At 36.0% G+C, this 14,897-nt stretch overlaps 1 protein-coding gene across 2 annotated transcripts in view; it reads left to right on the top strand.

Moving 5' to 3' along the window:
* LOC150095014 (uncharacterized) overlaps positions 1 to 14,897 on the top strand; it is an 84,905-nt gene that overhangs the window by 30,227 nt on the left and 39,781 nt on the right. For both annotated transcript variants that reach the window (XM_090411460.1, XM_090411461.1), the window contains exon 3: positions 12,327 to 12,396. In XM_090411460.1, the coding sequence (XP_090267586.1) occupies positions 12,327 to 12,396 (70 nt within the window). The remainder of the gene's footprint in view (positions 1 to 12,326; positions 12,397 to 14,897) is intronic.

The following is a 14,897-nucleotide window of genomic DNA, read 5'->3' as shown; positions in this document are numbered from 1 at the left end:
AGGGAGAAAGAGTGGAATGGTCTTTCTTTCTAGAAATGAGACAGGACTTCATTTTGGTGGCATTCAAATTCACCAGGATATCCTCACTCTCCTTGAGAATGAAAAGGAGATCAGTGTTTAGGAGATTGGTTAAAGAAGATCTTGAAGAATTCATTATCTGAGCACTACAAGGTTTGGAAAATGAAAAAGAAGTGAAGAGAACTGTCATCAGCAAAACTATGAATAGAACTTGATGTCAGGAAGAGAAGATCATTAAGATCATTAGAAGATCTTTCTTGGTCATCTAATGTATAGGAGGAAGAGCATAGGTGACAGTACTGAGTCTCAGGGTACATAAGCATTAATTGAGAAATCCGATGAAAGGAAACCATCTACCATAACCTGCAGTGAGCAGCCAGAAAGGAAGCTGGCAACCCATTCTCGAAGGGAGGGTGGACTACCATAGAATATGAGGTCATGATGCTAGACTTAATCAAATGCCTCGGAAATATCAAGAGTGACCACTTGAGTTTCACCAAAATTTTCATGGCTTGCATTCAGAGATGGACGAGGTTAGCAAGGTGTGCTGTGGAATGAGAATTACAGAATCCATATTGATAATCATTAAGGTAACCAATGGGTCTCCAGTAGTGAAGCAGTTGGTTGTTAATGACCTTTTCCATTATTTTTAAGAATATTGAGCTCAGAACAATGGGGCAATATATTGATGGTTGACTTTTATTTCCTTTTTTTTTTTTTTTTTTTTTTTTTTTTTTTTTTGGAATAGGATGGTTTAGGATCAGTAGACATATTGTTATCGAGGCTACCAAGGATTTTTCTGATGTCCTTGTGGTGAAATTTCAGAGGAGGCATACTGTGGATAGTTTGTGGAATGGTAGGAGTTCTTTCTTGGTCATCTGTGCAAGAGTTGGAGGAAAAAACTGATGCCAAAAGGTCTGCTTTTTCTTTGAAGGTATTGCATTGTACCATCAAGATGTGAGAGAGAGAGTTGGAAACATGGAAGAGAAGTTGTATCCCATAGCCTTAGCAAGCAACTAGAAAGACTGCCATTAGGACAGAAGATAAGCTTATTGCACTTGGCCCTTACAAAGTCTGCTTTGGATTTGTTGATGATTTGTGGCTGAGTGAGAGAGGCTGAAGTTTTTGACTGGAACTGTTGACATATATCAAAATTTTGTTTAGACAGCTTTGGCACAGTTGTTGGAGAAACCAGGGTTTGGATAAAGGTCAAGAATTCTGAATGGAGTACGAAATAAAAGCACTCATTCCAGTGAGAATAATTTCTGTTATTAAATCAGAGTAGATGCTAGGATTGGAAGCAATAATCAGACCATGGAAACAATTCTTAAAAGTTCCAAACGTCATCTCAGTTGGCACTGTTGTAGTGCTGCAGGATACAAGGCTGTGAATGACTGGAAGACAATTGATCTGTAGCAAAGGAGATCTGGACAAGGTTATGGTAAGAGCATGGTCAGACTTGCCAAGAGGAGATTTAACATTGACGGTGTATTTCGAGGGGAGCTAGTTAAGAAAAGGTCTAAGATGTTAGAAGAATAAAGAGGATTGTCTGGAATTCTGCTGGGTTTATGGACAATTTGGGTTAGATCGTTGCTGATATCAAACAGTTATGGCTTCTTTATCAGCTTTCTCAGTGAAGTTGGAGAAGGGAAGCCAGTTGGAATTGCAGACATTGAAATTGCCAAGGAAGATTATCTCACTGTTGGGGTAGTCAGGTTGTATGTGATTGACTTTCAGGGATGGGTAGTCAAAGAGGTCAGTGCAATCATCGAAGTTTGAAGATCTGGTAGAGGCAGATCTAGAGAATACATGCTGAACTATGAGGAGCATTAAAAATATATTTAAATGATGCAGTATCACCATATGCCCCTAGAGTTCAAAGAATAAATAGGATAGAAGAAATAGATGTGCAGCCTTATTTAAGCAAGAGATTTTCAAGAAAAATATGTGGAAAGAATATTGTTTGCATAAATTAATGTCAGCCATGAAAATTATAAGGTACAGGCCAGAAGAGTTAAGAGTATGAAAAGAAACTGGCTCTTCAAGCTAAAGATAACCCAAAAGAGCATTCTGTCGCTATGCTACCGATAAAATAAAGAATGAATGTGAAAGAATAACTCCCCTGAATGCAAATGAAGATATTGTTCAACTAAGCCCATTTTGTTGACAGTTGTCAGCCTGGTGTGTGTGCAACATGAAGCTCAGTGCCAACTGTACATTGGATAAAGAAACTCAGTGTATGAAGTGGAGGCTATTGCATAAACTTGTAAGAATTTGGCAATAGGTCTGATGGAATATCAGTACTGATGCTAATAGTGTGCTCAGCGATCTAGCTGTGCCTTTGATCTGGCTCTATAATTTGGAAGATTTCACAGGAGAAAGACTGTATGGCGATCTTGTTGTCTGTTAGTATCTCTGGAGCAGTGGTAAATATTTTGGAAAAGTTGGTAAGACCTTACATGCAGATATGGGTTGACAGAGAATCTATACTTTGCAAATGAACAGCATGAGTCTATGGGAAAGTGATTTGAGTAACTTGCTCACATTTTATAATAATGTCTTGGTTGGGTTGCACAGGGGGAATGGATACATATATCTTTAGACTTTGCCGAGGCTTTTGACAGGATGAAGCATGGAAGACTGTTGCTTAAATTGGATGATATGGGATTGGATTGTAAAGTATTAGCTTAGATAAAAAGATGGATGGCTGACTGACAGATATCACAAAGTACTGTAGGGGATTCATAGTAAAAGTTTAATGGAGTGAAACAGTACTAGGAACGATTAAAAATAGTATTTAATGCTTCCAATATTTCACCTCAGTTACAGAGACATCATCAATCATTAGGGAGTACATAATGAGATGTAGTGTGTGTGCACACAAAGATAGCACAAAACTAATTGAAATGTGGACAGAAGATTATAATCCTAACTAGATGGGGTGTCTTCTATGGACACCTGTCAGTGGCCTAGGATGTACACTGGGATCTTGAAGTATTAGTGTTTCCCATATTTTGGGAAGTTTTATGTAACCATATTTATTTAAATTAGGCTGATTTTTAAGAACAGGAGCAGATTTTACAAAAAGTCTTTCTCTTCTAAATTTACTGTGATGGAGCATGATGGTCATTTTTCAATTGATTCTGTGAGCTGTTTCCAAAGCATGGTCTGTAAGGCCAGATTGACCATAGTCATGACTGCAGATGTATTTGTTATGTTCTTCCATTTGGATGGTAGCTGATCTTTCTGTCTGTCCACAGTAGCCATTTTGCAGGAACAAGGAACTCTATATACACCTGGAACTGAGAGGAGAAAGGGGTGGGGGAGTTTGTCTTTAGTGGAATGGAGTGGAGTGGTAGCTAGTTTTAAGTGGGACTTGAAGGTGGTGCAAATATTGCATTTCTGGGGGGGGAAGGGGGGTTGAGTCTGCAAGATTGAAGGTGACTAGTGATGTACCCTGGGGATTAGTCTTTGGACCATTATTGTTCAGTCTATACATTAATGATATTGGGATAGACCTGTTCCGTTATTTGCCAATGAAGTAAAGATAAACTGGGCAATCAGGAATATGACTGACATGCAACACTTACAGGCTAGAAATTTGGGTATGTGAAGTTAATTATCAGTTCATTGTTAGTAAATGTAACACTACATGCTTTGGTGTGACAAGATATCCAATAGCATATTATATTGGTAGGATTATGCTAGAAGAAACTGATCAAGCAGGAAATCTTGGAGTTTCAGCACATAGTAAATTGAAGTTCAGGGCCATATAGCAAAGATTGTGAATATAATTCAGGGGATAATTGCAATGCTTAAATGAACATTGACATGTAAGGATAAGGATGTCATTTTTTTCTTTATAAGGACTTGATACGACCTCATTTGCACTTTTGTGTACAGATCTGACTTATGAGATAATGCAGATAAACTGGAGAAAGTGCAAAGAGGAGTGTTAAAGATATTGGTATTGTGGAATCTAGATGACATGGATTGAGAACGTGTGGGTCACAAACACTAGCAAACTGGAGGAAGAGTGGTGGTATGATAGAGACCTACAAACTTCTGAAAAGGTCATATAGAATCTGGTAGATATTTTTATGGTTTATGTGAAGAGAACAGCAAGTCATCTGTAGAAGTTGAGAGTGAATGCAGTCATTTCACCTATTTAGGCACAATTTTTTAGTGAAAACGGCAGATTAAATATAGAAATAGATGACACTGGATAAGCATAACTAGTATGATGGGGAGTTAACTCAATAAACTTACATGGAATAAGAGAAAAATTATGAAAACACTAAAGTAGCTGTATGAGGGTGGTCTGAAAAGTTCTCGGCCTCGACCATAGATGGCAACACTATCTGAAAGAGTTTTTTTTTTTTTTTTTCCTAAGTTGGTACATCTGTCATAAGCATCTGTGTGAAATTGCAAGTCATTCTATCCAGTAGTTTGTTTTATACAGCTATCTGAAGCAAAAGTGTTGTCTATCCCTTGAAATGGATTAAATTATTGAGTATCGTGCAGTTATAAAATTCTTTGGTAAAAGAAGGTTTAATGCCAAAAGAGATTCATTCGAAGTTCATAAAAGTTTATGGGCACCTTTCTCCTTCATTTTCGGCAATTAAGAAATGAGCTGCCAAGTTTAAACGTGGCCATACCAGCCTTGAAAATGATCCATGGAAGGACGTCCAAAAAGTGTACACCAGAAATCATTGATCAAGTGCACGATATGGTATTGGATGATCGACGAGTCAAAGTGCATGAAATTGCTGAGACTATAGACATTTCAAAAGAATATGTAGGATAAATTTTGCATGAAGAATTGCATATGAAAAAGCTTTGCGCAAGCTGGATGCCATGCTTTATCACAGCATATTAAAAACGCACCTGCATGAAAATCTCTGAACAGTGCTTGGAGCATTTTAACAAGAATAAAACTGATTTTGTGCATTGATTATTACTATGGATGAGAATTGAATTCACCATTACACACCAGAAGCCGGTTGTCAGCGCCAAAGAAGACAAAGTCGGTTCCATCAGCAGGAAAGGTCATGGCATCGGTGTTTTGGGATACTAAAGGCATTTTGTTTATTAATTATCTTGAAAGGTGGGTAAAGCACTAACTGGGGAATATTATTCCGATCTTTTAACTAGACTAGATGAAAAAATTCATGAGAAAAGACCTGGTTTGCAGAAGAAAAAAATCATCTGTCAACAGGACAATGCACCTGCCTACAAAAGTGTTTTGGCAATGAGAAAATTAATGGATCTGCACTGTGAATTGTTGGAACATCCACCCTATTCCCCAGATTTGGCTCCCTCTGACTTCTATTTCTTCCCAAAACTAAAACTCTTCCTTGCTGGTCATCGTTTTTCTTCGAATCAAGAGGTGATTGCAGCTGTAGAGGGATATTTTGCAGATCTTACTGAGAACTATAGGGATGGAATAATGGAACTGGAGCATCGCTGGAATAAATGTATTATTCTTACGGGAGATTATGTTGAAAAATAAAAATAATTTTGAAATTATAATTTTTTTTTTTTTCATTGTAGAAAGTTTTTTAACTTGGGTATATTGTGTATTCAAGATACCAAGTAATTTTATATAAACTTGGTTTTTAATCCTATTTCCCAAGTGAGCAAACAGACAAGTAAGTGAAGTTTGCACCTGCATGTAGTGCAAGTCTGAGGCAACTCGTGGTAAAGGTGGATTAAGAACTGATCACTTTCCTTAGTATTTTTTCCTTAATGTAAAGCACATCCCTTTGCGGAGATGTAAGATGCTACGTATTAAAGGCAATGGTCACTACCCATACTGGTTTCAACCTTTATTGAGGTCTCATCAGTGGGAGCCAGACCAGACAATGCTCAGACTTGCACTACATGCAGGTGCAAACTTGACTTACTTGTTTGTTTGCTCACTTGGGAAATACGATTAAAAACCAAGTTTATATAAAATTACTTGGTATCTTGAATACATAATATACCCAAGTTAAAAAAACTTTCTACATCTATCTCTCATCCTGAGATTTTATTTAATAAGGTCAAAGCACCTTGTTGCAACTTGTTTAGGTAAAATTCATATAAGCTCTGCATTACTTCAACCTTAGCATTGTCTGGTCTTGCTCCGACTGACGAGACCTCAATAAAGGTCGAAACTGGTATGGGTAGTGACCATTGCCTTTAATGCATAGCATCATACATCTCTGCAAGGGGATGTGCTTTACATTAAGGGAAAAATACTAAGGAAAGTGATCAGAGCTTAAACAACCTTTACCACGAGTTGCCTAGAGTGGCACTATCCTTTTTTCGTTGTTAGGCCGAGAACTTTTCAGACCATCCTTGTATATAGAGCAATAGAGCTGTGTTAGAAACATAAAAAAAGTTGATTAAAGACTGGAGACCACAGATATGGGAGTTTTGTGGTCTCCAGTCCTTGTCTGAGAAGTGCACATGTAGCATCAATTGTAGAATTATATTAAAAATTAGGATATGTGGAAGGAACTTGATATTGTTAGCAGTTAAGAATGTGTGAGGAGGGCTAATCTCATGCAACATGGTCATTTAAACTGAATGGGAGAAGAAAGATTAGCAAAACAGGTGTTTGATGGCAGAGGGAAAAAAAATCAAGAATACCATGATCTAAGTGGATTCTTGCAGTTAGAAGCATCTCTGAAGACTGAAATGTGATATCTGACAATATTTAATCCCTGAGAGGCTAATTCGGAGGAAAATGTTTGACAGAGAGATAGTAATAATATAGGCTTTTCATGTAGAGCTATCGTAGCATCTTGCACGCTTCTTGAGGGATATATATATCAGGAATTCAATGATGATACTGATATATGAATGCCAAGAATCTTGGCATTCATATATCAGTATCAAGAAGTGCAAGAATTTTTATTTCCAGTTTAACATACTAGTAAAAATGTTACAATTTTATGAACAATAAGTGAGATCTTGTTGATAACCTAACAAAAATCATACATTAATTGACTTTTTTATATTAAAAGGTACTAAGTGTGATCTTGGTATAATCTATCACAAAGTCTCTTTGCATTAATGACTGTCATCATGTTTTCCTGAAATGTTCTTAAGAGACTGTGATATCATAGTATTCTGTTTAGAATACTCTGTTAGTCCAGTACAAATTTTGATTACTGTACTCTCTTCATATATTCAAAATAGTAATTATAAACCAAGTCATTCATGTAACTGATTTTCATACGTACTCTTTGTTGTTGTTGTTGTCATACTGTTACTAATGGATGGTCTACCTGCCAGGGAGGGGGGGAGAGAAAGAAAGTTATAGCAGTCACATGAATAATACTGCATGCCTTACTACAAAAAAACTTAGTTACATATTGGTAAATGAAAGCTTGAAGGAACCTTTCATTTCAGTTTTATCTCAGCTTTATCTTTTTATTGCTTTAGTGATCAGTCACATAATAGAAGTTATACGTGAATGCTTGGATGCCTTGACTACAAAAAGTTAATTACATCACTGGGAAATGAAAACTTGGTTAAAACTTTAATTTCACTTTCATCTCAACTCTTATCTTTTGATTGCTTTAGCTGGATAATCAACAAAGGAAGAATCTCTCTAATTATGGCTTCTGTTAATAACTGAAAGGCTTATTTGATGTCAAGCAAGCTTTAGTTGGTAGAAATTATCAAATTTTTACACTTTAGGAATGAACTTTAACAGCTGGCTGTATATTTTAGCACAAGAGAATGCAGGTATATTGACTTTTAACACAACATCTAACTTGCAACTGCAGAGCAGTATATAGACCCAAAAAGCTGTTTATCTAGTGAGCACATAAAACATTAGTAGAAGGGGATACCTAAAAATAACTGGAACCTAAACTTGCTGTGCATGCATTTTCTAGTTACGGATGATTCTGTTAGGTATCGTGAGTATGTAGTTTTCTGCCCCAGTCTTGCAAGTGGAGTCATCCTGTGTGAACTGGATGGGTCATTGTTCTGGCTGCTTTTTTGTTAGTGCTTACAAACAAGTTTGGCAATTTTGTGATGGCTGACCACAAGAAACAGAGTGTGCATGAAATTTTGTTTTCTTGTGCATAAAAATGCAGCTGAAACTATTGTTATGCTTCGGCAAGCCTTTAAGCACTAACGAAAAAGCACAAAACGCTAACAAAAATGGGGACATGTTAGTTGAAGACAACCATGATCTGGCCGACCTTTGACAAGCAGAAATGATGAAAATATCGAAAAGGTTTGCCAAGCAATCCATGAAGATCAATGAAGAACATGCATGGATCTGCAGTCAGAAATATATATATATATACTTAGTCCCTCATTAGGAGGGCTCAACCCATCCTAAGGAACAGGAGGAAAGGGGAAAACTCCATATGAAATAACTTCATTAACATGTAAGGTACAGGGAATTCTTTGCACCATTAAATTGTTGGCAAAATGTTTACCTTATGATAGGATTTTATACTGCAGTTAATAGCAAAAAAAAAAAAAAAAAAACCAATCCTTTAATTGCCTTTTATTCCCAAAGTGAGTCTTAACTTTTATCCATCAATGATAGTTGAACCCAAACAGATTATATATATATATATATATCTGAAACAGTGCAAGTTCTTTGGTCAATTTTCTTGATTTGTTCAGTTAAAAATCTGAAATTTCATGAGAAAGAACTCTGCTTGCCAGTGTCAAAGATTAGCTAATGGAACTTGCTGAGAGAAGGCCTAGAAAAAGCCAAGATCAAAAATAATAGCTATTTTAAAACCTGGGAAAGACCCATCTCTTGTTACAGGCTATCAATTCATTGCTTTGTTAAGCATCTGTCTGAAACTTCTTGAAAAATTAGATTTTTCAAGAAGAATTTGAAGTTGGATTTTTCCAATCATCTACAGCAAGATACCCATAGAGCAAGCTAGATTTAGGCCTAAGAAGTTGCTGTGATCGGGTGTGTTGGCCTTGGCCATTTACATTAAAAGTGGTTTTGATAAATGCCTGAAGACGTTTTTGTGGATCTTTTTACACTGTGTGGCAAGAGGAGCTAATTTTTAAATTTCCTGAAGTTATGCTTTCTCTCAAGATTGCTAATTGTATAAACAATATGTTGTCATATAAATAAATTCAGGTATATTCTAATGACTCAAAGTAAATTCCATATCCTAGGGAATGACCTTCCACAAGGATCTGTGTTAGCTCCATTGCTTTTTCAGTCTCTACACCTATGACATCTCCCCACCATCTCATGGAAATTTATGTATACAGATGACACTGCAACTCAGAACATCTCCTTTCAAGTTGCTGAGAATACACTATGAGAGGACTTATGAAAACTTGACAACTAATTTAAACAGTGCCACTTACAACCCAGTTTATAGTAAACTGAGGTCACTGCTTTCCATTAAATAACAACCAATCAAACTATGCCTGTAACGTCTATAGAGATAGCATGGTAAAATAAAAGAGAACCCCAAAATATCTTAGAGGGACTCTTGACAGATCCTTTACTTTCAAAGATCACTTGACAAGGATTGCTAGCAAATTAAAATCTCACAGTTCTTGTAGAAACTAGCAGACTTTCCATGGGGTGCAGACGCTAGTACATTATGAATGATACCTTTGGCATCAGTGTTTCCCACAGCAGAAAGTTTCTCCAGTATGGCTTAGCAGTTCTCACACTTCTCTGATTGATATCCATCTCAACTAAGCCATCTCTGGAACAGTAAGATCAACACCAATTTACTGGCTTTCAACACTTAGTAATATTGTCTCTCCTCCATTATGGTAACTTTTGGAATAAAATTATTGAGAACAGTGACTTGTCCATACATGAAGACATCTCCTACACAGCTACTCAGAGACTGGAATATTGATAGCCTGCCTTGAGAGTTGCTGTGCAAATGTTGCATGAAGCCTCTGATATCATATCAGCCTGGAAACTATACTGGCAAAAGCACACTTCTAATTTGCAGATCACTATTCCTGATCCAGTTTGAGAAGGTCAAAAACCCTTTACCAGAGTAAAGGGTTTTTGACCTTCCAAGACATTTACTACACTTAACTTAGATCAGGGCAGGACATGAGAGATGTTCCACAAATGGAAATGGACTGACTCTATACTGTGATTTTTAGCACTGTAGCCTAGACCATTAATCATTCATGGTTAATGGTCTGGGCTATTGTTAGTGAATGCTATGTTCTCTTATTCTAGAACTTATATGGACTTTTTTTTTTATGCTAAACCTGATCTGAATGTTAAACTATGATGTCTTTCCTGTTTAATATGATAGTTCCACCTGTTTATTTTCTTATCACTTTCTATTTGTACATCATTTTGCTAAATAAATAATGGAAAAGAAGTGGAAGAACTCACAGAAAAATTACCGAAGTACTAATCAGCATAAGTCTTTCTTTTAAGGTTAAACGGTGATCAGAATTCATATTTATAGATTTAGGGACACAAAAAACACACGTGTTGAAAAGATTATTTTATTAATTATTAATAAAATAACGCTTGACGTTTTGACCCCTGTATAGAGGTCATCATCATCAGGATTCATGCTCTAGCCTTGTATACCGTACACTGAATCTACGTTGTTAATTAATCTTTTTCCTAGCCTGACCTCTAGTGATAATTAAATAAAATAACATAAAAATAAATAAAATAAATAAAATAAAGATAAAAAAATAAAAAATTAAATTAAATTAAATACAACTACAATAAACTGCTGAAGTCCTCGTGTATTAATATTCTTCTGGATAATCAGCATAATGTATTACCAGTTATGTATCAAAAGTCAAATGCAATGAAAATAGGCATAAACTTAGAAAATATTAACTGAATTCTAATTCTCAGTGAAGAACCTATAGAACATGTAAAACATTTCAACACGCATTTAGTGAAAATGGTACATTAAATATGAAATAGATAACAGAATAAGCTAAGCTAGTATGATGAGGAGATAGTTGAATAAATTTATATATTCCATGTAAATTATTTATTTGGAATAAGAGGGAAATTAATCTAAATACTAAAACTAGCAGTATACAAGACAGTGTTTAGCCCAGTTTCAATTTATGAATTTGAGAGTTGAGAGTAAGATATAGAACAGTTGATCCAAGACTGGTTTCCTGCACATATGGGAGTTTTGAGGAAAATTAGTGAACAAAGTGTCAATAGCAGAATTGTGGTAAAAACGAAGGTACAATACTATCATATCCAGTATACCCCTTGAGGGTACATGGCAGGAATTTGATGATGATGATAGAAAGGAATTAAATGTTGTTAGCATTCAGGTATGTGAGAGTAGAGCTAATCAAGCATGATATGGCATGGCCACTTATACAAAATTGGAGAAGAAAAGTCAGGAAAAAAAAAAAGATGTTTTTTTGTAAAGAACCAAAAAAGAGAACTGAGATCTAGGTAGATTGATAAAGTTAGTAGTCACTTGAAAGACCAAAATGTAGGATTCTTTCTTTTAGGATTACACGGTGATCAGCATTCATTTTAAAATTTTATGGAATTTACAACCGTGTTAAAAAAACTTTTTTTATTATCCCGACGTTTCGATCTTCACATCAAGATCATCATCTGGAGCGTACATAAATATACAGGACAAGCTGAGTTACATCATTAACTGTAGGCTAGAGAAACAATGATTTGATCACATGTTATTCTACTGGCGTGACCTCTGGTGGAAAAAAAAATATATAAATAAAATAAAATAAAATAAAAACTTAAAAAAAAAATTTATTTTATTTTATTTATATATTTTTTTTCCACCAGAGGGCATGTCAGTAGAATAACATGTGATAAAATCATTGTTTCTCTAGCTTACAGTTAATGATGTAACTCAGCTTGTCCTGTATATTTATGTACGCTCCAGATGATGATCTTGATGTGAAGATCGAAACGTCGGGATAATAAAAAAGTTTTTTTCACGCGGTTGTAAATTCCATAAAATTTTTAAAATGAAAAATATAGGATTAGTTAATATTGGAGACCTAACAAGTGATTGATTTGGAAGAAACTTGTTGATAGAAAGTTGCTAATAATGAAATAATTTTGACACTCTCAATAAGCAAAAACTTGTATAATTTCTACAAATTAAAAACAAAAAAGAAAGAGAGAGGGAGAGGTTAAAACTATCCACGTTAGATCTTTAATATTCACTATTTCTATAAAAGATATCCAGTTTTCTTTATTTACTTATGCTGAAGTTTTGGTCATAAGTAGCATTTTTGATCACATTTTAGCCACCAAAAAGTCAAAATTTTTATTGCTAAAAATATATCGGTATATTTTTTTATTTTTATAGATTCCTAATAGAGAGGTTAGATCAGTATGGTGATGATTATAGAAATGTTCCTTTGACTCTCTTCACAGAAGTAAGTATTTGAATCAAGTATATGACAATATTGATTTTGTCTCTGTAATAATAACTTAAAATTTTAGTACAACATATTTTAAACTTGGCATAAAATTAATTTTTAGTATATTAGAATAACATCGATTTTTACAGAATCTCTCAAATGTTATATCACTTAACATTTCACTACCTCACGGTTTTTTTAATGATATGTACATCCATAATGCAAAAGATGGATGTTCATCTATTGTTGAGCTTCCCATACATAAACAGGTGCAAATCAAGTAATTATGTTATGCAGTAAATCACCAACAACTTGATAATGCAATATGTTATATTTCCTGCATTCGTGAGATATGCCCTCTGAGAAGGAAAGGGAAAGGCAGGAGTTTTCATCATAGGTATAGATAAAGGGATGGGGAGGTAGAGAAATAGTAGAAGAAATAGTGAAAAGGCTTCAGCATGTTTAATTCATCATATAGCCAAATACCATCTTCATTTTCTTTTCCCACGGTTCACATAGTGACTGACCAAGAAACCAGCAGAATCAGAAATCCAAAGATGATTAGCATCCAGGTAGTTCATCTTTTCTAGGTTAACCATTTCAAATTGACAGAACCTTAATGTGAATACATCTGTGGGATCGGATGGTATACCGGCACGGGTCTTGCGTGAAGTGGCTAAGGAATTATCAGTTCCCTTGACCATGTTGTTTAATCTGAGTCTCAGGTCTGGTTTAGTCCCAAAGGTGTGGAAAGAGGAGAAAATAGTTTCATTGCATCAAGGAGGATCCAAGACTATGGTTGCAAATTACCGACCGATCAGCATATCAGGAGTCGTTGTCAAGGTCTTGGAAAAAGTAGTCAAGGGAAAAATACAGGAATTGATTGATGAAAATGAGATACTGTATGGACAACAGCATGGCTTTGTGAAGGGTAGATCATGCCTCAGTAACTTGCTCAAGTTTTATAACAAGGTGACGGCTGAACTGGATAAGGGAAATGGGTTTACAGTGATACTGCTGGACCTGGCAAAGGCATTTGACAGGATACCATATGGAATTCTAATCCGTAAACTACAACATATGGGAATGGATATAGGGTTGGTGAGATGGATAGGTGGGTGGTTGATGGAGAGATATCAAAGAGTAGTTTATTCAGGAGTAGAGTCCAAAAAGACGGCCTGTGGATAGCAGTGTGCCGCAGGGTTCTGTTCTTGGACCACTGCTGTTTAATCTTTTCATTAATGATATAGGGAAGGATCTAAGAGGAACAGTTCATTTGTTTGCTGATGATGCCAAGTTTGGTAGGGCGATAGTGAATGCAGAAGATGTCAAAATCTTGCAGAATGACTTGGATAGATTGGAGTTCTGGGCTAAGGAGAATGGATGTCAATTTAATGTGACAAAATGTAAGGTTAAGCATTTTGGGATGAAAAGATTAACAGCAGTGGAACTGTACTCCAGGAGATTGATGAGGCCAGGAACTTGGGAGTGTTGATGGATAGGGAGATGAAGTTTAGGGGGCAAATTACCTAAACCTTTATCTTATGTGCAAGGTCTGCTGCCTTCCAACAAGATGAAACAAGGTAATGTTCAGGGACCTAAATCAATGAGCTGATTTAGCACATTGCAAAAGTAGCTAAATCAGCTCATCAACTCACTTGGTTGTTGAAAAATACCTTGACGAGCAGAGACAAGCAAGTTATTGTACCTCTGTACCGAGCCTTGATAAGACCTCATCTCGAGTACTGTGCCCAGATTTGGTCACCTAGGTTCCTTCTTGATGGTGGAGAGGATCCAGAGGCGAGTGACTAAGATGATAGCGGGTCTATGGAATGAACCATATGAGAACAGGTTGAAGATTTGTGGGTTACAGAAATTAGTTGATAGGCAGAAAAGGGGAGATATGATTGAGACATTCAAATTGCTAACGGGTTTCTATAAGATAAATTCAGAGGATATTTTGGAGATCCGGACTGGTGGTGGGAGAACTAGGGGACACCTATGGAAGCTGGGCAAGAGTGTGGTTAGCAGGGGTATTAGAGCTAGGTTCTTTATTTTTAGAGTGGTAAATGAGTGGAATAAGCTGCCAGAGTCTGTTGTGGGTGCTATGACGGTGAGTGAGTTCAAGGCAAGGTATGATAGATACTCTGAGAATGTCGTATAATTGTGTGGACATGATGTTTAGGGCCTCCCTCGATGAGTCTAAGGACTTCCTGGAGTCGCCTGTAATAATAATAATAATAAATTGGTCTTTGCTGCATGGGATTATCCTCCCGTCATCCCTGTGGCTAATCAAAAGACTCAATTAACATGAAGAAAAGAAATTGTCGTGTTAAGAAGAGAGAATTCAATCTTTCTTGGCAAATGTTGTATAAGGTGGGTGGTCTGTGCCACCTTTCCAGAAATTTGATATCTCCTATATGTTCCTTTCTCAGTTAGAATCTACATGCTGAGCAATATAATTTTCTTAGAATTATGCAAATTTGTAAATCATGATTTCATTGGGAAAGAAGAGA

Source organism: Typopeltis vanoorti, chromosome 21 (assembly GCF_054136105.1).
Source record: "Typopeltis vanoorti isolate ZY-2024b chromosome 21, IOZ_Tvanoo_1.0, whole genome shotgun sequence".
In the NCBI taxonomy this organism is placed as follows: domain Eukaryota; kingdom Metazoa; phylum Arthropoda; class Arachnida; order Uropygi; family Thelyphonidae; genus Typopeltis; species Typopeltis vanoorti.
This window is presented reverse-complemented; position numbering and strand designations above follow the sequence as displayed.